Source organism: Alligator sinensis, unplaced genomic scaffold (assembly GCF_000455745.1).
Source record: "Alligator sinensis unplaced genomic scaffold, ASM45574v1 scaffold94_1, whole genome shotgun sequence".
NCBI lineage: Eukaryota > Metazoa > Chordata > Crocodylia > Alligatoridae > Alligator > Alligator sinensis.
In genome coordinates, this window is record NW_005842073.1 from 2080181 (window position 1) to 2107332 (window position 27152).

The 27152-nt window shown below is 37.7% G+C and overlaps 1 protein-coding gene across 1 annotated transcript in view; it reads left to right on the forward strand.

Moving 5' to 3' along the window:
* The window catches only part of GRID1 (glutamate ionotropic receptor delta type subunit 1), an 852065-nt gene extending 826421 nt beyond the window's left edge, over positions 1-25644 (forward strand). Inside the window, exons 14-15 of the mRNA XM_014519976.2 lie at positions 577-817; positions 24673-25644. Of these exons, the coding sequence (XP_014375462.1) occupies positions 577-817; positions 24673-25101 (670 nt within the window). The 3' untranslated portion in view covers positions 25102-25644. The remainder of the gene's footprint in view (positions 1-576; positions 818-24672) is intronic.
* Positions 25645-27152: the final 1508 nt, after the last annotated feature.

A 27152-nucleotide genomic window follows, 5' to 3' on the forward strand; every position in this document is an offset into this window, starting at 1 on the left:
AAATAGTATATTTCATGAACGGGGTCCGATGCACTAATTAACTAATGCAATGTCTTGTAAATCAGAGCAATAGTGGGTCACATTTATGTGGGGTGGCCTTTACTTAAGGCAGTTTTGAAAATCATTTTGTTTTCAAAGCTGACCATTGAAGGCTTGCTGCTGCAGTGAGATACTACTGAGTAACTGCTCCTAAAACTCTTCCTCATTTTTAGGAACACATATATTTCTCTTAAAGTGGTCAGTTCTGTTCCTTATGGAAAGTTATGCTTCTAAAAGTGGTCCTCTTCCAATTGTGCTCATGCTCACAGAAAATGAATAAGAGGGGTTGTTTTTTTTCAATCAGAAAGCATATTTCATTGAATGTAGACATAGATAGAGTGATGAGGTCCTCGAATTGGAGAACTCTACCTGTTCAGCTGGAGAATTTCTGTCTTGAAGACAGAAGGCTATTGAATAACACAGAAACTCTGAAGATGGTCATTGGTGTTTTAGAATTCCATGACTGCAGAGATGTTAATAGACACACAGGTCACCGAAAGCCCTCGAAATAATATTTGTGTTTCATATTTTCTACAGGATCTTAGAATTACAAGAGAGTGGAGATTTGGATGTTCTCAAACAGAAATGGTGGCCACGAATGGGACGCTGTGACCTGAACAGTCATACCAATGCACAAACAGATGGGAAGGCACTGAAGCTTCACAGTTTTGCAGGAGTCTTCTGCATTTTAGCAGTAGGCCTTCTTCTTGCATGCTTGGTGGCAGCACTGGAGTTGTGGTGGAATAGCAATCACTGTCATCAAGAAACACCAAAAGAGGTCCATAACTTTTATTCTTATCACAATTAAAACTAGAGAATATAAAAGAAAGTGAGAGCAAATTGGAACGGTGGGTCTCACAAATAAATCCACTCTATTAGCAGTACTACATTTTTGTATAACATTTTATAGGGTTTTTAAAATGTGATTTTCATGCTCATGGAAGGTGCCAAATTGACATCCCCAGAGAGTAAAGTCCTCTATTTATAGAGCACCTACAGCATGTACAGCAGCAGTGCAAACTTCCCCACATTGCCCCACCAATGTGCCTCAGCCTTGACCTGGAGAGACTACATATAGGAGTAAGAGTAGTTCAGACCTCATGTCCTTGGCCTCTCTGCTAGAACTGGCAACAAAGATACAGATTGGCACCAAAAGTGGTACTACTTTTGTGATTAGGAATCTTGTCCAATGGTCATTGAGAAGCAGCTCATTTTACAAAGGCCACACAATTGCCATCAGATGATAACAGTATTTGGTCACAAATCAATTTAGGCCACTTTTGAACTGGTGACTAAGCAAATTTCTTATTCTATTACTATTTCAAACAGACATCTAGCTGTCCATGCTGTTAAACTGCTTTCTCTATTTTTCAAATCATTTGCTTTGTTTCTAAAAATAAATATCTCTGAGTAACTGCCTTACGTATAAAATATTTTACTTAGAAAAGCCTATTTCAAATTACTTGTTTACAAACTTTTTGTACAAAGTACAATGTAATAATTAGTAACACTGTCATTGACTAATCAGTCCATATACAGTTATCTTGCATGAAGCTTATCTCCATTTACATCAATTAAAATGCTTAACAAACTAAACTGTGGTAATGTTTGAAACCTTGCAATACTTTAGATTTTTTCATCTTAAGTTTATTACAATAAAATAACAGCAGCAGGCAGCACTGCAGCTGGAAACAAATTCATAGCACATCAATTCTAATTTTTATTTCTAGGGTTGCCATGAGTATTAAAGTAATTGACGTATGTATGATATATAAGCAACTCTGGCAGGTGGGATCTGAAATATACATTACAGTCTGTAATGTTATGAAATACTTATCAGTAAGATTCCATTCCTCTGAGTTCCTACTTCACCATTATGAATTTATCCATGAAGTCTTCTGTGATACACATTTATATCATGCTTCTGGGTCAACCCATGAACTCACTTGAACATGGTCCTCAGTGTATATTGCTGAAAGGGAATATTTTTTCCCTTACCTAACACAGCATTATGAAAGTATTCTCAATGAAAACATAGGTGAAAATAACCTTGCTTGGAAGCACAGATGCATGTAATTGTACATGTAGATCTGGTGCAAGCCTTTTGCCTTTTCCCCTGCTATCTTGTAGACCTCATTTCCACTACATCTGTGGAGGTCCACTCCCCTATAAATTTGCTTAGCAATGCCCTGATCCTGTAAAAATCTAAGTACAGTTGTATCACTTTGCTTTGGAGGCAGGATCAGGGATGGAAGGGCTAGTTGTTTGTAATCTTCTAATATGGTTTTGTGTTCACAAGCATTAGCCATGTTTGGGTATGATGTATTCTGGTGTGTATTCTCGTCTCAATACTCAGGGAGTCACAAGCATAAATCTTGTAAATTGAGATGAGAATGTGCCAAAAGTTAGAGTTAAACATAGAAATAGTAAAATCAGTTTTAGATAACTTCAGTCTGTTTTATTCCATGTTGTTTTGATCTATATTTTATTTCTATTTACATCCCTGGTGGAAGGATCGATTTATATCATCTTTAATATTTTAATTCTTTCTTCCTACTTTCCCTTATTTCTTTTTCTTTCTGGATATTTAACCAGAATTCTTACATACTCATTCCCCCTGTCTGTCTTGGCATAGTTTGAAATATATTTTAGTATTTCTCACTGTTCTAAATTATAGCTTCCATAGCTTTCTGGTTTTTGAATGTTTGGTCCCACTAACAATTCTAAAACAACAACAATAAGGCAAATATATACTATTATTGTACTCCAGCAAGATTGCTTACCCGTGTGTATGTTAATAAGTGTTTGCACATTTCAGTGGAAGCCATATCCAGTGTCAGGTAAACAAGATAAATTAAAGGTAAGCAAGACAAATAACAGGTCAAGAAAAGATGGATGATTGTTGGAAGAAGAACAAGTTTGAGTAGATTACTAGAAGTAGGCATTCTATTTGGACGAGGAAGTTCTAGATGTATCAGTTTAGACATACGCAGCAACCTAGATGAATTGGATGTGTAGAAGAAGATAAAAAAGGCCTCTTCTGTGGCTGAAGGACCTGTGTCATGAGTTTGGAACAAAATGGCTGGCATTTCAAGTCTGGGTGTGGGCAAGTGATCTTAAAATGGGTTCGAAAGTGCAGGGAGCTAGACTGTTTTCAGTGGTGGCACATGGCAGAGCAAAGAGCAACAGTCTCAAGTTGCAGCAAGGGAAGTTGAGGTTAGATATTAGGAATTGTTTCCAACTAGAAGGGTAGTAAAACACTAGAACAGGTTACCCAGAGAGGTGATGGATTCTCCATCCTTGGATGCTTTTGAGACCAAGCTAGACAAAGCTTTGGCTGGGATGATGACCTCCTGAGGTCCCTTCCAACCCTAATTTCTATGATTTCTAAGAAATAATAATAATAATAAGAGGTCTGTGAGAAACATGAAGAGCATATTCAAGGTAAATGGAAATAATGAGAACACCTAAGAAGAGGAGAAGTATTTTAAATTTAATGCAGTGAAATGCAGGAAGCAAATAAAATGGTTCAAGAAGGACTGAAAATTAGCTAGAGGAGAAGGTAACTTTTACAGGTACTCAGAGCTAATGATGAGGAATATGTCTACATTTCTAAGTAGATTAGGTAGCAGCAGAATTTTGGAGGTACTAATGAAAGATGAAATAAAAACTGAGATTACTGAGGAGGAGAAAGTAACTGTAGTCAAGCTGAGATATAGCCAAGGTGGATGCAGTGCAGTTTTACTGTGGGGTTAATATGAAGAGTGAAGACTTTGAAAATATTAAACAGAATGAAGTTTCAGAAGTTATGAAAGGACACAATATGGAGGAAAAGAAAAAGGAGTTTAGAAAATATTTATAATCATAGAACCATAGAAAATAGGGTTGGAATGGACCTCTGGAGGTCATCTGCCTCATGTCAGAGGCAGCATTGTCCCTATCCAAGCTATGCCATATAAATCCTTATCTAATCTATTACTAAAACTATAATCAACCCTGTTGCACAAATACAAGCCATATCACGCTAACTTGCCACAGGTAAAGCAGGGGGACAATGGTGGTCAGTGTCATGCTGCTGCAAAGATTGTTAAAATATGCTTGAGAGATGGAAGGGGCTACGTCCTCTGGTACAGAGGAAGGCAACCCTGACCTCACATTCCATGCTATTCTGACCATGGGGTAAAATTCCATCCTAATTCCAAATATGATTTGGTTCGACTCTGAGAGGAGGGTCAAAACCCTTTTGCTAGGAACCTGTGGGTTTTAGTCTCAGTAGGAGCATCAGCACACCGTTCAAAATTTCCAATCTTGGCTGCAGGCAACACCAAATGCTTCTGAGGAAGGTGAAAAAAAATAATCTGACACTTATCATAAGAGGAGGGGAAATACAATTCCTTCCTGGTCCATATGGCAACAAGCAAAACCCAGAAGCACAGAAAATACTCATAGTATAGCACAAGTATACCTACTTCTAGATCATCCTGGACCAATGCTTATTCAACCTCTTCTTGAACATCTCCAGTGATAGACATTCCAGAACTTCACTAGGTAATCTATTTCACTGTTCTAATAGTGAAGAGGTTTTCCCTGATAACCAATATAAACATACTTTGCTACAACTTAAAGCCATTGGTCCACATCCTGCTCTTTGCAACAAGAGATGAAAGGTGTTCTCTCTCTTCTTTATGGCGGTCCTTCAGATATTTGAAAACTATTATCATTTCCCTTTTAAGTGCCTTTTCTATAAACTGAATATGCCTGTTTCCATCAGCCTCTCCTCATATTGTCTTCCAAGCTTTTTATCATTTTTTATGTCTACTTCTGGACCCTCTCTGACTTCTCCATGTCCCTTTTAATTTGTGGAGCCCAAAACGGCACACTCTAGGTGCCAAGTAAAGAGGCACTTTAACCTCCTGTGTCTATATCCTTGTGAATTTTAACTGCTGTCCTCCTGTGTTTGCACTCCTTCCCAGTTTTGTGTTATATGCAAATCTGTGTCAGAAGCTCTCTATTCCAGCATCCAAATCATTAATAAACACATTGAACAGTACTGGGCCCAGGACAGAGATCTGTCGGACTCTACTCAGACCTCACAAGCCAGATGCATTTATAATTGCCTTTTGCTTGCAGCTGTTGAGCTGGTTGTCTATTCCTGTGTAGTTTTGTCTAGCTCACATTTCTCCAATTTGTTTATAAGGACATGTAGGACTTTGTAAAAAGGTCTGCTGAATTCCAGATACACTATACCACTGCATTCCCTTCATCCATCAGACTACCTTATTGAAGGAAATCAAGGGTTTTTGGCACAATGGAGTTTGCTGGGGCATGGTAATTACCACTCTCCTGCAGACTCAAATAATTGAATCAGCTCCTATGCACTGCCATTACAGTGCATTGGAGCAGCCTTACTGCACGTGTATAAGTGCCCAGTATGTCCATAGTAATCCATGTTGCCTGCTCATGATCAGCCTTTCCTTCTCCACATACTTGCAAATGAACTTCTTTATGATATGCTCCAGTAACTTCCCAAGTATCAAGGGGAGGCTAACTCCTCTACAGACCGGTCTGTAGTCTAGTTATTTCATAGATTTCATAGACATCAGGGCTGGAAGGGACCTTGGAAGATCATCGAGTCCAGCCCCCCGCCCAAAGGGCAGGAAGTCAGCTGGGGTCATAGGATCCCAGCAAGATAAGCATCCAGTTTCATCTTGAAGGTGTTCAATGAAGGCGCTTGAACCACCTCCAGTGGCAGGCTGTTCCAGACCTTGGGGGCTCAGACAGTAAAGAAGTTCTTCCTTATGTCCAGCCTGAAACGATCTTGAAGTAGTTTGTGACCATTCGACCTCGTCATCCCTTGGGGCGCTCTGGTGAACAAACGTTCCCCCAGATGCTGGTGGTCACCCCTGATAAACTTGTAGGTGGCCATCAGATCACCCCTGAGCCTGCGCTTTTTCAGGCTAAAGAGCGGGCTCTCAGCCTGTCATCGTAGGGTCTGCTTCCCTGACCTCTGATCATGCGCGTGGCTCTTCTCTGCACTCTCTCAAGCTTCTCCACATCCTTTTTGAATTGTGGAGCCCAAAACTGGACACAGTACTCCAGCTGCGGCCTCACTAAGGCCAAGTACAGGGGGAGAATGACGTCCCGGGATTTGCTTGAGAAGCATCTATGGATGCAAGCCAGCGTTTTGGTTAGCCTGTTAGTTTCCTGGAACCTCTTTTTTGTCTTTTTTTAAAGAGGGACACTGTTGGCTCTTTTCCAGTCCTCAGGTATTTTGCCTGTCTCCCATCAGTTCCCATGATTTATTCACTTACCTCTTGATTCTCTATCCTACAATGCAAGAAATAGCAAGACTTCTATCCAGAGAAATTAAGACTGCATTGACTACTATTGTTCTAAGAAAAGAATAAGAATCACCCTTCCTGGATTTAATACAGGACATTTTTTTTTCTACTCAACACATACTTCATAAGTATTTTTATTGATTATTTCTGTGATAAACTTTATGGGTGCAGAGTATGGGTGCAGACTTTATGGCTTTTCTGCAAAAAAAAAAAAAAAAAAAACAAAAAAAAAGTCCTGCAACCAGAATAACAACATTTAATTTAAATTTGATGCATTCCTGCACCAAGCCCCATGTATGCCCAGAAGAGGTAGCTTATTACTTCAGCCCAGCTCACTTGACATCTGTAAAGATCAGATGCTTTAGCAGGGCTTTCTGGTACTTTTATCTAATAGCTCATTGAACCAACTTTAGCTAAAAGCACCATTAAGCCCTGCTAAAGAACCCAATCTTTACAGACGCTGCAGAGTGGGGTTGAAGTAACAGGCTGCTTCTTTCAGTAAAGCACTTTTTTTTTTTTTAAACATCTGCAAGCAGTTTATAAGATCCTTTTAGGTGCTTTGCTTCATCCCAAATAAATCAGATTAATGAAAGGAGGATTATCCTCTGATGACATTAGGAAAATGGTATACCTGTGCTACCATGCCAGAATCTCCCACCCAGATTCATGATTATAGTCTATTAAAACTGGAAATACATTTGGCAATTTTACATGGTCTTAATTACTTCCAATTTAAAGGAAATTTATATATAGTCATCTTTCCTTAACTCGTGTTCTAGAATTTATAATCAGTATCTTTTCATTACTGTCAATGACCCGCTCTCTTTAACAGGCCACGAACAGTACAGAAATCTGAGAACACTTTCAGAAATCTCAGCCTCAAAGCTGTATGACAAAAGGCTGTATTTAACACCATTGATATTTAGTGGTTTCTTACTGATCTACAAAACTTTATACCTAATATTTGGGTACCATAAACTTCAGAAGCTGTAAAAGAAACAGGAAAATCCAAATTAAGGGTAATTTTGGACTTTCTATTAGATCTTTTTTTTTTGTCCCTTTTGAAACGTAGTTGTTTCAGTCAATTTGCACTAAATTACTAAAAGAATCACTTGAAAAGGAGAGCCTTTTCAACTTTTTTCATAGTAATGTAGAAATTCTGAAATAAGTAATTGCTTCTAGCTTCCTGCACTTTTTTGGTAGCTCGGTCCAGCAGAGTTCTGATCATCATGTGTGTGAAGCCTTCATTTTGTTGCAAGGTAGGAAATGATGTTATTTTCAGCTTCTTTAACTAGTCAGTTCTGCATACATTTCTCTGGTAAGGGCTAGAGCTTGAACTTTAATATGATTCTCTTCAAGGTTTTTTTTTTAAACTACACTGTGAATTAAAGCTGCTTAGTTTATGATTTTTTAACTTTGTAATTAGTCTGTGGAAAAACCATTCTACTGAGCAGACTTTCCCCATTATTTTTATCCTCACTCTTCTCTTTTTTTTATTACATTATGGTGCCAACAGCTAGGGCTGTGTCCACAGTGGGAGCATATCTATACTAACTCATACACTTGTAGCAGCATCATGCCATCATTACTGCCTTCACTCTACTTTCAAGAAAATAAATATTATTGAATCCATCAACTCTTCACTTTCTGACTCTCCTGGACTTTGGGAGGTGCCAAAACTTTCCTGAAGTAATCATAGATACATTCACAGTGTGCAGGGAAACCCCCCGCCACTAAATCTGTATATCTGAACTTGAGGCGTGCAGCCTTACATCATCTGCCTTTAACTTCACTATAGTATATCATATAGCTGTGTTTGCAGGTGATGTACCTATTTTAACCTACCTCAAAAAAGTCTCAATTTATAGCTTTAGCCCCTTTAGAAGTCCTGTTTGGCATGGATTGAGATCCATGGGGAAGGGGAAACATAAGATTACCAATATGGTCATATGTTGTCAAACTATTGCTAAGAGTACCACACCTCAGATCTCCAAGAAAATGTTATTTCATAGCAATTCAGACCCTTCCACATTGCCCATATGGGGTCAGTTATTTTTTGTGTTGTTGTTGTTTTTTTAATATTATTATTATTATTATTATTATTATTATTATTATTATTATTAAAGGATCTTACACTTACACTACTATTTTCTCCTCTCTTTTTCTTTCCTTTTCTTATCTTTTTCCATTTACATAATTGTTGTTGTTATTTCTTTATCTGACAGTTTGGTTTTCCCCTTGCACAGTTACTTGTGATTTTGAGAGAAACCACAAAACCATCAAACTGAAATTTTCCTTTCCTTCGTTGCATGTTCTTTATATTTTATGTTGTTTTTTAAAATTATTTTTGTGTATTTTATAACATCTGAAATCTTTGTACATTTTTTGCTCAGAAACTGCATATAAACGATAATTTGTTTGTACCACTGTATTGTACTCTACTTTTCTAAGAATAAATAAAGATTTGTTTGGGGGGGGGAGGGATAGGGAAAAAATAATGTGAAAATTGGCAGAATAATACATTGTAATGCCACATAGAAACTCAGGTTAAACAATTCTGAATACTGAGTGATGACAAATTTATATAACTACCATCTTTAAAACAAAATGATTTCAAGAGCAACCACAAGTCATCCTAGAATACAAGATTTAATGCTGCTACGTGACAAAATGCACAGTTTTGGGGGAGGAAGAGGAAAACAATCTTATTATATTCCGTCCTTTGAACAGATATTAACACTGAGAAATTATGGGATAAACAGCCTTAACTAACTTTATTCTCGTTATTTGCATAACTGCAGAGTATGAGTCTTGAAAGCTCACCTCTTCTTTGAAGATCAATAGTATAGAATCAAATATTCTGCAACACCTAATCATAACCAATGATCTGATTCAAAGCCCTCTGAAATCAGTATGAGTCTTACCATTGACTACAATAGACTTGAATCAATCCCTAATAGGAATGAGAATGACATGTCATTCCTTTCCCTGTCAAAAAAGGGACAAGAACTGTGCTAGCTAAAGTTATATTTAGACATGATTGTTGCCAGCTCAGTTCCACCATGTCTTGCCAGACCTACTAGGAGCAGTTTGCTGGGGAAGAGAAAGGGATAGTTTGTATAAGAGTCATATAATAAAGTCCTAATGTATGATTCCTAGGTAAATAGTTTAGACTAGAATATGATGCAACTATTATGGTTCACATTAAAAAACAAACAAACGCCTGTGTAAAAGTATGCATAAAATAATTCCCCTTGTAATATGGGGAACTCTGATAGAAACAATGTAGGTTAACATTCCAATTCAGCAACCAACTTAAGTACATATCTAAGTTTAATCATATGACTGATCCCACTATGAAGTCAGTGTGGTGCTCCAGTGCCTATCTTTTTTATCTGTGCTCAAGTATTTTGCTGAATTGAGTCTTAAATGTGCTTAGAACTATTCAGATGCTTGACTCAGTATTTATAGAGCCTTTGTTTATATGTTCTATCTCAGTACATGATGGTATATTCCAATTGATTTTCTGCTATTTGATCATTCAGTGGTAATGAAAGCATAACTTTGAATAAGAATTTAAAAAATTGCAACAGTATTTTGCCCAGATTTCTTTTTTTTTTTTTTAAGTTGTGAATTGTAAAGCCACTTAGGCATTGTTCTAACATCATTTAAGTATACATTTAACTTCAAATAGGGGTTTAATCTGGACCTGATTTGAGTAAAAGCTCCCATTAATTTTAATGTGTGGAATCAAAACTTAGTTTGTTTGAAGGCAACCTGGATTAAGCATGGACTGAAATTTTCCCACACACTGAAGAGCTTTGCTGAATTTGGCTATAAGTGCTTTGTGGGGAAAAAAATACAGCACACAATTGGGAATACATTTTTAAATAAAGTATCTTGGATATTTTAAAAGATGTTGCCTGTTATTCGCTCCCTTCAAAATTATTCTTCTATTATTATTATCATGACCAGTAATTTTTTTATATATGCCACCCAGCGCCATTGTAATGCATCATCATCATAATAAGCATTTACAATTTATAAAGCTTTTCATCCACAGACCTAATCTCACTTTATAGAATCTGAGTTAACACTATTATATTTTCTATAAAAAACAAAGGTAAATACTGAGAAAATTCAGATGCTTATGTGTTGTAATTGTTGGTAAAATCTGATGCTTACAACCACTGCTTACAAGGGTTTACTACTAGCAATTGAAGCCACATTTTCAAATAAAGCTCAGCTCTTATTTAGATGCCAATGGCCATGTCTACATGAGGGGTGGACCGTGAAGTTGTTACTGCACAGTAGCATCCCTGCATGGTTTTTTCAAACGCTACTGCATAGTAGCATTGCATCACGGTTAGTACCCGCCAGCGCTACTGCGCAGTAGTGATGAACTACTCAGTAGTTCATGTAGATGTGCCCAATAAGGCCCTTCTTTTACACAGTGTAATTGTGGGTGCTTAACTTGGGAACAAGACCCTGGTGCCTACTTAGAAGAGGAACAATTATGGAGCTCCAATTATGGCCTGGCTGTGATGGATGCCGATACCAGCTTGGCGACAGCCATTGCCTGTGCTGCTGCTGCAGAGTGTGCTGACCATCCTTGTTATGAATCTACACTTTTCAAAAATATTCAGCACCCAGCTGCTCTCATTGTGATGCCGTTTGCCAGATTTTCAGTGATCTGACTCTTCAAAATCAGGACACATTTTTGGTGCCTAAATAAAGCCTGAGCTATTTTCAGAATCTGATTCTGAGGGTGCTGAGGCCTTTAAAAAACCTAGTTCTTAATAGAAACCACATCGGATATTCAAGTGGGTTCACAGTCTGCTGAGGCCATTTTTCATTATCTAAGCTCAAAGTAGCTTTAAGCATACAGAGATGACTAGTGGAGAATTTCTCCTATACAGACAACCTCTGAATGGACATAAAACTGATGGAAGCAACTCCTTTGCCTCTTTTGCCAACTTTCTCTTATATTCCTGGCACAATGAGAAAAGCGGGTGTTTCTGAGGTAGCATGTGGATGGGCCAGGAAAAGGAAGGAACAAGATGGAGATGAACTATGTTATGCCATAAATTCAACTGGAGTAAGTCAGGATATAAAAATTAAGCCCTAACTTACAATGAGGGGAATGCATAGCCCAGTCTATGTAAACAGTTTAGATCATGATCATAAAATAACTGAAAAAAGTGGAGAAAGAATCGCATATCTTTCAGTCAGGTTTGGAACAGAGACCTCCACATGTAAACTTTAGTTAAAAACATAGAGGGTGCTTTAAATATAACCTGCTAACTTACCATGATTAAGTGTTAGATGGTTTAAATATTGCCTCTTGAAAAATAGGCACTATGATGGCAATTACATATGCTGAAAGTGCTATTGCCTGTGCTAGAAAATTACATGCTAAGTCTAATTAAAAACAAACATGAAAAATAGACAAATGGCATGATATGTGAATTAAGTGAAGTGAAACATTAAGTACACTATTAGCTTCACTGTTTTCATCCTTTTTTTCCCTCCCTTTTCTTTCCTATCTGAAGATGGCCAATCAGGTGAGGCTGGGCCTCAGAACTATGGTGAGAATTTATTAAAAAATACAAATGAATGATTTGTTGAAAGTGCCTGCACAAATTAATCCTTACTAACTTCCTCCTCTTCACCTCCCAAGCACTCCCTTGAAGTCTAACCTTCCTGTTGCTTCAAATGCCCATAACTAGTGGATATGTAATGGCTAGGTACAGACATTCAAGAAGCCCAAGGTGAAATCAATCTAAGTTACATGTTTTTTTCTGTAAGTGGCATCATTTAGATCAATAGGAAACAGAACACACATTTGCCCTTTGGTGATTGGGGGTGGGGAGGGGTGGGGGGAGGAACAAATCTTAGACCAGGTTTTGCCATTTTTAAACCAGTCTATATATGCAGAATTTATGTTTGTTAAAGGTATAGACTGGTTTTGTGTGCTGAACTTTTGTTCTGTTACAGGTATAGACCAGTTTCTGCTCCAGTAAAAGTGTAATGTCTGTACCTGGGCAATGAGCACATGATAGACATTTTCACAACATGCAACTTGTCCTTTCCCAGAATATCCATTTTTAAAAAAATATTGGCATGTTTGTAAAACACTACTTAATGGACACTGCATTTTCCTGTTACTTGTGCTAGAAAATGCTTCCATGCATTCTCCTTTCTTGAAAATGATGGAAATATATATAGTACTATGTGCTGCAATCATTTATGTTCAGTTTAGAAAATGACAGTATTCTCTTGGCTGTGAATTAAGATTGACAAGGAATCAGAAATTTGGTTACCCAGCATGAGTCCTAAGGGCCCCCCCTGTAGCAGTAGCAAATGAATTCTATAAGGCTGACTTTCTTTTATCATCTTGGGTATGATTATACTATGAGCAGGGATAATGATTATGAGAGGTCCTGTTATTGCAGATAGATCTTGGGTTGTGATAAGTGTAGCATTGGAGCACTGCAAATAAGTATGAGGATCTGGCATGTTTGCCAGCAATCACCTATGTGTACTGTGTTTTGCATATTTATTTATACATTACCATATAATATGGATGAATTTAAAGGCATGCATATATATATATATGTGTGTGTGTATATATATCATAAATCTGTTGCCTCAATATTACATAATATTGAGCCAGGAGATTTAAACTGACGTGAAGCCATGGGCCTTGATGGGATGATAGTAATTCATACCAGCTAAGAACATGTCTGTGGACCTATGTGAATAATTTTACAACCATATTTTGAATGAGCTTCTTGGTTAGATATGACACAAAGCCAGATGGAAATGTACAAGGTAGGAGGGACATGGGTTGCCAAAAATATGGTTGTAGAATGACATGCTTCTGTAGTGTAATACTATACTTAATTATACCACTTCTGTACTGAACCTGAGACTGCTACCAGAAAGAGCATCTTGCTTACTTGTTACTGCTTAGAATACATTAAACCACAGAAATGAGGCAGTGTAGCTGGCTCAGGGTGGCCCTATTTGGCATAGCATTGCTCTAAAGCTCATTGTCTTGGGCATCATTCTTGGCATCTGTCCAGAGCTGCTTTTAGGCAGCTACACTCTTCTATTTCTGAAGCGAGTTGGTGTCTTGGAGACTGCTTCTTGGCTGCAGTCCTAGGCAGAGCATAGAGGCAATGTAAACGTGGTCATTATACTGGTTCCATTTTATTGTTATTTTCTTATAATTTCTCATATCTTGTGAATTTGCTTGTGTGAATTTGGCAGAGGAACATATGAGTAAACTCTGGAAATTTACTTGGGGGGAAAAAAGACTTCTTCATCCTCTTTTTCATAACTTTTTGCTCATTACTCATTGCTATTTATTTTCATTTGGAAGTAAGGAGAAATAAAGGGACTGAGGAGCTGTTGTTTGGAGTTTTTTTGGCTTTATTTTAAAGAATAAAGGTTTATTATCCTTGCTATTAAGCAAAGCAATTGCTAGTGAATAAGGTTGTCCATACCATGTCACTGGAGTATTGTATTGTTTGAAGAGGATTATTCATCTGTTGGAAAAAAAGTTTATATTGAAATTCTATTAAATTTCTTTTTTTTCAATTGGATAAGAGTTCATTGGACCTCAGCAAATGTCAGTCTTAGTGAGTTTTTCTTGTAACAGCTGCTTTATAGGTGATAATTTGGTTAACTACTATTTTAAAATGCATAGCATTGTTTCTGTTTATATGAACAAAACCGTGAATACAGAACTTGTGGTGTCTTTATAAATATACCATAAGATGTGTCTTAAAGTAGATGCTTGAAGTGGATCTGTAGTTGTATTTAATATGAGAGAGTACTGGGCAAATCAGCATCCAGTAGAATACACAGTCAGCAAATTTTGTTATGTGTTTTTTGACTAGTTCAGTTGCCTGTGATAAATTAATGGCATCATATGTACATCACTATGTCCGTTTACAAATCTGTCTCATATCACTGCATTGCCAGCTACTGCAATAATGAGGATGAAAGCCAATTTGAATAAAACATCTATTATTTGCGTTATATTAATTTAACACAAAATTAACTTTTTATTTCTACAAGATGTCAAATAATTCTAATATAATAAAAACCTTTGTCTGTCTGTCTGTCCATAATGCTCTATTCATACTCTAATTGGTTGTCTTGGCAGCCAATCACAATGCTGACTGAAACAACCAAAAAGAGTGCTCCAAGAGCATTCTGGACAGGAGGTGGTGGTGCAGCAGAGTGCCACCATGATGGTGGGGATGGAAAGGATAGAGTGGGGGGGGCCAGGCCAGAAGCACCAGCGGCAACATGGGGTGCTGGCCGAGGGGGACAGAGGGGATGGTGGGGCAAGCTTGCCCCCTTTGCCCCCCCCTTCATTCCTGGGAGGTGGCACAGGATGGTGGGTGGCGACTCTCTGTCCATGCTCACCCCCCCCGTCCCTATCATTTGGCTAGTATAAATATAAATAAATATATATATAACTACTTTTTCTCCCCTGTCAGAACCTGAGGGAATGAATTAGAAATATGGCTTTTTACTAGATGAAGCTGAGAATAAATATCAACAGAATGGTCGCGTTTACATGCAATGCTATTGTGCAATGGTTACTGCACATTTATATAGTACTTGTATAAGCCAGTACTACATAAATGTGCAGTAACTGGAGTTACTGTGCAGTAGTGCCGGTGAGTGCCTTTTAAGTGACCCTACTGTGAAATAGCCTAATTCTCCTGCGCATCTCAGTATGGTTTTTGTGACACAATGCAATTTAATATGAAATTTAAAAAGAAGTCTTCTTTTGGTCATACTTATATATATACATATATAACAAACTATGTTTAAATATTTCATGTCTGGATACAAGTATCTGGAATTTTGTAACTGGAATGTGTACTCATTTCAAATGCACAGGAAATATTACTGAACTAGTAGTATAATCTGTGGATATTAGAGTATGTAAGTTGATCTCTTCATAATCTTTTTATTCTCTTTTATTTTGATCAGGCTGCTTATCCATTTGGACTGAAAGAATTTTTTTTTTCTCTCTCTGGATGCATGCGTTCTATTATTAACTGTGTCTCATAGCCAATAATACCTTCATGTTTAACAATCTCTTGTGAGTTAGGAAATGTTCTTATTATATCTATTATAAAATTTGGGATTTGTGGAACAGAGAGTTTGTCTTGTAACCTCAAGATAGTAAAATATATATATATTTTTTTTTCTAGGACATAGATTTTACCCAGACCTTTTGAGTTTAATTTCATTATCCTAATCGCAAAGATACTCTTACCTACTTTTTCTAGATTTCATTTGCAATTTGGATATTTTAACTTTATTCCTTCCTCATTGTATCTTTAAGTTCCATCCTTCTCATTAATAACTTTATATTAAATTATCACAAAAATGACATTGGCAGATGAATGATAACTTTTACCCTAAAAAGCTTTAAATACTATGGGGTGCCCATATACATGCTCTGATGCATTCTAATTAGAACGTGTTGGGTCCAGTCTGCTGAAGAGTTTCAGTTAGAAAATTCCAGCATGCCTTGCTATCACATGTATTTCAAAATGGTGACGGGGGCATTTTAACTAAAACTTGTTGAATAATCTTTAGTTAAAGCACCATTTGAAATGCAGGACGCTGAGTACAGGTGTCACTGCGGCATTTTAATTAAAGCGCTGTCCAGGAGCCACTATGGAGCACATGTATAGACTTTGTGTCCTGAGTCTAATTAAGAGTTTCACTAATATGGTTTTACTACAAGTTACAGATATGTTACTTAGATGTCAGCATGTCCATCATAGACCCAAAGTGTTTAATTGTATTTGATATTTTAGTATTAGCAGTCATCTTCTGTGGTCTCCAGTCTAACATGGTTCCACCCATGATTTGTTAATATAGGTATCGTTTCTCAAGGTTTTTCCATGCAGTCCACTGTGGCTTTCCCCAGATTTATGACCTTTCCCTTTCAATGGACTCAGCTTTTCCAGCAGTTTTTCATCTAACTGCAGTGATTCATCTACTGAAATAGATTCCCTTGTACTCTGTGATGAGGTTTGAGGGGAATGGGTGGAAAGAAGGTGGAAAGTAGGGAGGTTTATTTAAACAAAAGGAACTTACCCAAAGGTCCCAGTCAAGAAATCTTTGTGTATTTTAAGCCTTGCTGCTAAAAACTTGAACATTTTTAATTAGTTGTCTTTAGGAGGAGATATCTATCATCCTGAGCTCTTCTCTGACAGTCAGTAGGTGCCTTTACATGTACCATTAAGACGATGGGATAAATCCTGGTGCAGTTTACGCCAGAGAAAACAGCTCTTTGGGGTGTGGCAGAGCTCAAAAGGGTGCTTTAACTAAAGGTCATTTCAAAGCTCATGCTTTAACTAAAGCTCATTTCAAAAGTGTGCTTCAACTATAGCCCATACTACAGCACTTTGAGCTGTGGCAGAGCAACCCCAGGCTGGCAGGAGGCTGAGGGGGCAGCAGCCCCAAGGTCCAGGTAGTGGTGTTGAGGAGCAGAGGGGCTAGCTGGAGCATTAGCTTGATAAAGTGCAGGGCTAGGTGACAGGCAGCCCCCACACTTTAGCATGCTTGTGCCCTAGCCAACCCCTGTCACCATCTACACATGTGTTTTGGTGGAGTAATTAACTTACTGTGCCTAATACCAGCTCATGTATAGAGTGAGACACTTTTCTGTGGAGCTAATTGGTCAACTCCATGCAAAAGTGCATGTGTAGATGCACCCAGTGAGATGTTCCTAAATCCCACTAATATCAGCTAGCACTAGTTCTCCAATAACAGTTCTATGTCCATCTCACTTTTCTTCAAACTCACTACAGAGTCACAGAACATACGCTGAAGAAAAATCTATTAATTTTACTATATACACATCTCTGGATTTTTCTTTAACACTTCTGTAGTACCTTTTGGTTATACAGTACAAAGCTAGGAGTACAATATCTCTTAAATATTAAAAAGCTACCATTGTTTACCCAGGACAGAAAAAAACTTAGGTTTTTTTTGGCAGTTATTCTTATGCAAAGTTGGGAGTTTTTCCCAAATGTCTGTGAGCAGCTTTAGTATTTCATTAACCATCGCAGCTATATTCTACTTAAGTTAGAGCACCTAGGCTAGTACAGACAGTCAAAAGCCCAAGGCTGAATTGATTCCATTTTTGTAGGTTAGTCTAAGCTGCATAGATTGAACAAATAAGCAAGTGAGCAGACATTCCCTTTTGATTCTGAAAATGCAGCAATATGACTGCAGTGGCCCAAGTCAGAAGCTGGGGTTGGGGGTGCTACATCATGCTTCCCTGCTTGGTTGGAGTGGACAGTTTGGGCCAAGACTAGCCCACCAACCCTGTGAGGGGGGTCTGCAGGGAAGGTGCAAAACGTTCTGGGATGCTGGGGGACTGTGAATTAACTTGAATCTGGAGGGGATCTGGAACAGAAGTTCAATAAACCGATTTAACCTATATTAGTTAAGTCTGATACTATGTCCATCCAGGTTTATCTTAAACTGGTTTGCGCCATTTTGACAGCTGTGTCTATGTACTGAACTTGTGTTGTTTTGCAGATTTGAACTGGTTTCTGATCACTTACACCAGTTTATGTGTAATTTCTTTTCCTAGCCCTTGAAATAGTCACAAGCCTTTGAACCCATCCCATAATCAAGTACCCACAACATTTCAGAAATTTAGCTTTCTTGTAACCTTTAAAGCTTGATAGTTTGGAAGAAAAACATGAAATTCAACTTGATATTTATGAATAAAATACTTCCCTTAATTAATAGAAATGGTTGATTCATGTTTTCCTCAGTCTGAAAAAAGATAGGTATTGGTTTATATTCACCCACCTAGCACATTCATTTCCCCATTTTTCTGCCACTCCTTCCTTTTACGTGATCGCTCCTTTCAGATAGCCTGTCTGCAATCCAATGCTAACATTAAAGAAAGAAATTATTAAATGAATAAAATAAAGTAGCATATACTGTAATGGGTCTTATATTGTTGGCAGCTAATAAAAAGTGTGTGAACAAACATATAGTTTGTATACTCACAAGAGGTACACCAATACTAGTGCAATGCAGATGTTTAGGAATTCATCATTACAAATATTTTACATATACACAATCTGACACTACAGTATACATACTACAAGAAAAATCTTCATTATTTTTCTGCCTCAGCTTCTAAACAGTTAAGTCTGGAGTGACTTAATATATCAATGAAAGGAAATCAAATGGAGAGAGAAGTAGAACAATGTGAGCCCAGTACCAAAGCTTCCTCACCGAAATCTGTACTGAAGGTGTTAAACAAAACCCTCCCAAAGCAGCTTCTCTGCTTTCTCCAGCAGAGATGCCAGCTCCTGTGTCTCTGTCTTTATCCAGCTTCAAACATAATAAAAGTCCTTTACAGTATATAAGGAGATGTGTTTGGCCTGTCAATCAAATATCATTATACCAAGATGCAGATATGACTCAGTTTGGGGCTTCCTATTTGAGTGAGAAGGAAAACATTGTAAAAAATTATTTTTGGAAAAAGAACCTTTTCTACTGAGTTGCTTAACCCAGTTCACTCAGACTGGGTATCTTTTTAGCACTGATACTTTTAAATAATTCCGATATTCCAATAAAGTTCATGATTAACATTTATGATTTATATTTCAATAGCAACTAGTGGCAAACTAACCTGGGTCATTTATTGATCCTATACAGTTCCACAAGTGAGAGCTCCACCTCCAAAGTATGTTTTGCCATACTATCTTAAATTTGCTCAATAGAATTGAAGCCCTCGGGATACGCAAAAGTAGTGGGTTCAGTTCCTGCATGCTTTATGATATACCAAGGGAGGTGGTGCTCTCCCCTACCCTGGGGGTCTTCAGGAGGAGGTTAGATAGGCATCTAGCTGGGGTCATCTAGACCCAGCCCTCTTTCCTGCCTATGCAGGGGGTCAGATTCGATGATCTATTGAGGTCCCTTCCGACCCTAGCATCTATGAACCTATGAATCTATGAAAGCACCACAAAATAGTATATAAAATTGTATATTTAGCATGTGTTACAGAAATAGATGAAAGTGAAAAATGCCTAAATGGCCTCATTAAAAAGCCTGTTGCAATCCTAGCTTTGACCTTTTGAAGTACAACCTTGACATTACATCAGCATAATTTTCCTCATTTAATTTTTGAAGTGTTTTTAAAGATTAAAGGAGTGCAAGTAAGAGTTTATAATTGAGTGGAACCTGTAATTTCCTTAAATCTTGTTCAGTTTACATTTTGGAGGTATCCTCATCTCTTTATAAACGAGCACTGCAGTCTTGAGCTTCTTTTGACTTAAGGAAGTATTTGACTATACATGTTTAGTCCTTAAAAAATTTCTTAAGATAGTCATGAACATTTAATATTGGAATATGATCCAATTTTTGCTGGCAGCCTTTCCCAACCCCAACTTAAAAAAAAGAAAACATATTGACTCAAATAGAGCCAGGAGTTTAGCCCTAATATTTATTTTTTCACCAAAAGGTTAGGATCAAATAAATCTGATAAGGGGATGCTTATTTCTTTATTTACTTATGCAGCGATCCAAATGGAAGAAGCCTCTGAAGGTAGGCACAAAATGTAATGATTTTTGCCTGATCTTCCCTTCTTGAAGCCCATGTTAAATTTTGAACAGCCAAAGACTCATAAACACAAGCACTTACTTGTCTGCTCACTTTCAGAGAAAAAATCTGCTAAACTAATGAGCTACTGGTTATTTCAGAGACTACTGGTTTTGCTTAGCACTGCTCTTTTTGGGAAATCTGAGCTAACAGCGCTCAGATTATAGCTGACAGAATACTGGAGTTAACTTTATGTTAAATTTAAATATACATTAAATATATATTAAACCTAAGTCTGGCTAGTAAAGGAAAATAATTTTAGGTTTTCTTAGATCATTGAGGGCAGTTATCTCAAGACTACATAATCGTTCAAGTCTTATATCTCAAGAATTTAAAAAAAAAAACTGTACTGAGCATTTCTTGTCTATAGCCTCTTGATATTTTATTTCAAAAGAATTAAAAAATTAAGTTGAATATAGTACTAGGAAGAGATTGCATGCTCAATTTTGCTGCCTTTTCTTTTTGTAAACAGAGCAGTGGTGCTTTGAATCTGTTCCTTATTTTACATCATTCACAAATATGTTTTTCCTTTTCAAGCAGTTCAGATTTGTTTGCTGCAAATATTGGAACTTGGCCATGCTTTCTTGGTTAGTTACCCAAGTCACGTTAACTCTGTTCCTGATTAATGAAGCAAAATGCAACAGACTGTGGATACTGCAATATAAATAAAAATATTTTTATGTATGTTTTCATTTGAAAGGATATTTTTTATAAGTGGTCTGATTCACAGAGACAAAGAGAACATAAATGACTCATCACAAAGGTTGGATCAAAATTCACTTTCACTACATTCAGGGACATTTTTTCCAATATTCTCTCAGCTGTAATCTGAGGGCTGTTAGTTCCAGATTCCCAGCCAAATAAAGCTATATTTAGCAAAAACAATAATCTCTCAAAAAAACAATAGTGTCACCTAGGTCTTTTAAACTAAATTCAGCAACATGTTTAAATTCCACCCTGAAGGGAGTAAGAATCCAGTGTAAGTCATGAACAATTGACATAACGAGTATCTAGATTTATGACACCAATCACTTATTACACAGTTAACACAGAGAGGTCATAATATGTTGCAGTAACAGACGCTTCTGTGTGACTGTCAATGGTAGACCAATAAAGAACATGCACAGAGTTCTAATGAATACAAGTCAGGACAGCTGTTGCTCTGAGGTAGCTGCTGTAACACAGACATCCAATCCAATGACTGTTCCTGTTTCTCTCAAACTCCATTTTTGCAAGGATTAAAATAAAAAACATATTTTAAATTAACAAAGTAGTACTTGCTTATAATATGCCCTTTGAAACTTTTGCATCACAAATGCTGTAGAACTCAAGCACTGTGTATGTGAAAAAGACTCTTCAGTATGTTAGCCCTAGTCTAGCATCTAGTTTAATGAATGAAAGACTGCCAACTAAGGATAGAACTGATTATATGGGTCTCTATACTAATGAAGTCACAATAGATATCAAACTCAAGTAAGATGCATTAGGTCTCTGTCATTAAAGTTTATTTTCATTCTTTCCTGTTGATTTTCTCTAATTTGAGATGGACATAGGATTTGACAGAATGTTTTCCCCTGGAATGTTATGTTATATTTCATGTTTTTTCCACTGTATTTTCTGGGAGCAGCTATGGAAGCTTGTGTAAGCCAAAACATTCAGTTCTTGTAATAAAAACAAACAAACAAACATTGATGTAAATTAACATTTTTAACATTCTTCTTCCACTGATTTCTAAGGCTTTGGATAAGTTCTTTGAAACTTCATCCTGTAGCTTTTAAAAAAACTAAAATTCTGATTGAATTCAATGGGCGTATATTTTATGTTAGGGTCACATGTTTGAGCTAATGATTATGTTCCTTTGTCTGAGGCCTGGCACTTTAAGAAACTGGCCAATCAGATATTACTACAGAATGAAAAGTAAATATGGCCCTACTCTCAGAAGCAGGGCTCAACATAATTATTTGAGTTTCTCTGTCATTAAAAGAACTTGACTAAGACACATGGGAGCCAGTGTTTCCTCTAAGCTGTGCGGCGTTCGTGGTCATGCAGGTGTGCCTGGCCGTGTGGCATGAACATGGCTACGTGGCTGCACATGCCACACAACTTAGAGGGAATGCTAATAAGAGCCACTGATGCACAAATTATAGTGTAACAAGACCATATTCTCTGTTTTAGCTGAACTTTGCTTAGCAGCAGACCATGGGAAGTGGGTGGCTTCAAGCTACTATAACACTTCCCAGGTATGTCTACATGAAATGTTTACTGTTCAATTGACTAATTAGCTGTGCAGTAAATGTCTTGTCCTCTACACATGTGCCCCTATTAGCCTGGAGTAAACTAATTTAGTCTGCAGCAGGGTAGTACTTGTAAATACAAGTACTATCCTGCTGCGGAGCAAAAAACTCCACAGCAGTGCACATATAGATGGTGGAGGGACTGGCTGGGGTATGAGGATGCTTCACTGTGGGGGCTGCTTGCAAGCTAGCACAACACTGAAGCTCCCTTGTGCTCCACCCAGCCCTTCCAGAGCATGTTGAGCTGGGAGATGCAGCTCCAGCTCCGCATGCTGCACATGAATAAACTGTGGAGCTTATTGCTTTGGAGTTAATTACTCCCAGGTGCACATTGAAGCAGTGTGCCTGGGAGCAAGAAACCCCAGAGCAATAAGCTCTACAGTTTATTCATGCTTCATAATTGCACATGTAGATGTACCCCCCTACCCTCCTCAAAGCTCAAAGCCACTGGGTTAGTCTCTAACATAAGTCAGAACACTTGTAAGTAGTTGCCTGGATTCTAACCAACTCTGAGGCTGCCACTAACCTAAAACAGACCATTGCATTGGCAACCAGAGATTATATAGAGGCAAAAGCATCAGATGCTCTTTCCCCAGGGTGTGCCCACTTTATCAGCTCATTAACACTGTAGGATTCTATTAGATATGTAGAACCTCCTGCTGGGTTTATGGATGATTTGTTTCTAGAGCAGTGTTCAATTTAAGTTTAAGTAACCAAGAACTGTACTTTGAAAACATTAAATATTGTGAATCAGCCTTGTGAAATATGGGGAAATAATACAAAATTGCCATTATATTATAATGTCAGTATAGCACTTGCTACTAAAACCCACATACATGCCTTCATTAAGCTTAAATTTGGTCTTAACTTATGTTGCTTTCCATGCCAACTATTGAGAATGTGGCACTGATCTGGTAAACAGACTGTTTTAGAGACCACATATTTACTTGTGTTTTGCCATTGCAAGTACAATATGTTAGGCTACTGGAAAGCACCAAAATAAGTTCATTGGGGGTGGGGGTGGGGGGGGGGGCAACTAACTCCTTATTTTGTTCTGACTGACACATTTCATACATTATGTATTTCCTGGGTTCTTATTCAGCATTGAAATGGGGAACAACCACCATCACCACCACCACAACAACAATAATGGTAGTACTCTTCTAAGCTTTGTTCACTACACAACCTCCAACCAACAGTTACCAAAATGAGATGCTGCTCACAGTAGACCATGAAGCCATTCAAACTGTGAATGTGCTCTCTGGGCATAGCATACCCTTAATATTGCTTGAATATGCCCATGGCCTAGCTAGGTTCCTTGAGCTCCTTCCTGACTCAGGAAAAAGTCATAACTGTAGCTCCTCAATTGACTCCAACCCATTGCACATAAATATGATGTCATCACTTCCAGCAAATTGAATACCTCTTTGATTCTTGTCCTTTTTCTTCCTAAGTAAAGAATGAAATAGTTGGAAAAGTTGATATTTAATTAACTATCACCAAGTTAAATCCTTGTTGAGATGACTGAATAAAGCTGATATAGAGGAGAGTTAATGTTCTACACGCTGCTGATTCATGGACATCCCTGCATTATACTCATTTCATGTTTTTGGTTTTCTTCTCAATGGGCATGTCTACATGAGATGCTATGTCTGTGTAGTGATGAGCTATGGTAATATAGTTTGTTCTTATGGCTACATAGTGTTGGCAGGCATGAACTGTGATGCCACTGGTACTGTGCAATAGCAACAAGCTCATTGCTACTGCACAATAGAGTCAGAAATGACCTGTGTGGTGCTGGCACTGTGCAGTACTGGCAGTTACTGCTCAGTTATTTAGTACTGAGGTAAGCAAGTACTAAATGACTGTGCAGTAAAAACTGCACAGTCAAGCACCCAATGATAACAGGATTTATTTTTTTTATCTTAAACTTATGCTGAGATTTCATGGGTGAACCTAGGAGCCTGAGGGAAATGTTGCTGTCCCACGCCACCTATCAGTTCAACCAGATCCTTGTTTTTCTCTCTCTGTATAAGTAGATTAAGGGGTTCAGATTTTTCTGGGATAAAATTAATGTGGGGTTTTTTGGGGGGAGGGAGTGGGGTTGGTTTGTTGGTTTTTGTGTTCATTTTGGTTTGGTTTGAGGCATTTTTTTGGTAATGGTGTATCAGATTGAGCTGTTACAATTGCATATAGCTTTTGCTTAGGCAAACAGAAAATCAGCGCAAGCTGATGAATACCAGTTCTTCCTGTTACTTAAAGCTGGGGGTAGAAAGAAAGAGATCATTTTGTTTGTCCTGATTACATTGTTCTTATCTCAATAGGATAAAGAAGTAAATCTGGAGCAGGTCCACAGACGCATGAACAGTTTAATTGATGAAGACATAGCTCACAAGCAAATTTCTCCAGCATCTATTGAAATTTCAGCCTTGGAGATTGGTGGTATGCAGCCAAGTCAGACCCTGGAGCCAGTACGTGAATATCAGAACACACAACTTTCTGTCACGACCTTTTTGCCAGAACAGACAAGTCATGGTGCCAGCAGGACACTCACAGCTGCCTCTGGTAGTAACCTGCCACTGCCCCTTAGCAGCTCAGCCACCATGCCCTCTATACAGTGTAAACACAGATCACCAAATGGAGGACTATTTCGTCAGAGTCCTGTGAAAACACCCATTCCAATGTCATTTCAGTCTATGCCAGGGGGAGTCATGCCAGAAGCTATGGAGCCTTCCCATGGAACATCCATATAATGAAAACAAACAAAAAACAACCAGCAGAGCTTTTTAATACAAATTTAAAACAAACAAAACTCTTACATTTTTCTTGTACATATCTGTAAATAATGAAAGAATGAAGTGGGGTAAAAGTGTATTTTGAATATTCCCAATTTTCGAAGTCAGTAAAAAACAAAACAAAACAAAACAAAAAAAAAACAAAAAACAAAATGTATGAATGACTTTGTAAATTTTGTTCTATCTGAATAAAAAGGCAACTACTTGTGATCGTTCTCAAGTGCCAAAGAAGACCTGTTACTGGGACTGAGGGCAGTAATTTTTGTTCATGGATTTCAAGATTTTTTGTTACAAGTTTTCTTGTTTTAATTTTGTCTTTTAAATTTGAAAAATATCCATTTCTCACTGTACAAGTTTATTGCTCAGTTGTTTCTCCTCCTCAGAACCTTATTTCCTAGTCAAGATGGCAGTTCACTCAGAGAATTTAACAGCTTGCATTAGCAAAAGTAGTAACAACTGTTTGAAACATAAATTATAACTAAAACCAAGCAAACAATAAACAAAGCAACTAGAACTGTTTCCTTCTAACAAGAATTATATTTCCACACACTTTCTAAGGTGAAGCACAGGTTTATTGAATTATGTTTTCATATGCGTTCCATGGGGTGCAGCTCTTTTTAATTAACCATATGTGGATTAGTGATATATAGAGAAAGCGATATATATATATATATATATATATATATATCTACGATTATAAATAAGAGGATTTAGGGTATGGGTAGAGCTATGAAGCATATTTTTTTTGTGTTTTGAGTGTACAAGTGGAAGTAGAAAGGAGCCAAGGACTCAAAGGAATAATTCAAGGAAAAGCTTTATTTGACAGTGAGGAAATGATCGTGTTATAGTGACTATTGCCCTATCATGTGATTTCTTTTCTTTATGTTTCAAGGACTACTCTATATAACAGATGGAACATTACCTGTTAAAGTCATATCTTTGAAAGACAAAGTCTAAACTCATGACTATAAGCACAACTTCTGCTTTGTCCCCCTCCCCCCTCTATTTTTTAAGAAGCACTTTATGGCCACGTCTATAGTCTTGGAAGAATGGCTACAAAGTGCCTCAGTTTTTGGCTGTGAAACTCAATCAAAGAAAAAGATAGAGAACACGTATAGTTAATTTTATGTCTTGTCTGAAAATCTGCCCAGTGCAATGTAATATGAAAAAATCAACATTGTTTCCTTCCCAAATATTAGTACAAATGCCCAGGTAACCGGTACTGTTTTTTCTTTCCTTTGTTTGTTGCTGCTGGGCAAATATTAGGTTTCAGAATTTAAATAATTTAAAAACTTTTCAGATGTATTGCTATAAGTAGGCTCTATTGCTGACTGAATTCCTTCACTTTAGTAGAATGCCATTATTGAGGAAAACCCAGATGAAGTGGGTGGTACAGTCTGGTACAAGTTGCACTTACTGTTTCAAGCTAATTAAAATGAATAATAATAACATTGAAGTGATGAAATTTACCGTAATGATACAGTTGCTCCATGTAGGATTTTTATTTACATCGTGTTTATTTTTCTCTGTGTTTGTAACAGTATTATGAATGTATGAACCTGAATTCTACCTGTTTATTGAAATTGTTTGCCATCTACCATGTGTATGCTAGTTTACCACTTTAGGGTTGATCATGTTGGGAGGCTGTGCATATACAGTAAAAGCTCTGTTATCCGGCATCCATGGGGTGCCGGTTAATTAAATATGCTGGTTATCTGAGAGCTTATCTTCAGCAGGTTGGAGGCGTCTTTGCCAGTGCGCCAGGGCTTTCACTCCCTGGCATCAGTGTGCCAAGGGACAGGGAGGGGGGCCCTGTGCAGGCTGCCTTGCCTCGGGCCGTGGTCCTCAAGGAAGAAGTGGGACTTGTTGAAACCGGAAGTGCCAGAGTGGGACTTCCGGTTTCACTTTTGCCACATTGATCCACTGCCATAAACAACAGATGCTGTTAATGACAGATGCCAGTTAATAGAGCATTCTGGATGGTAAAGTGCTGGATAACACAGCTTTTA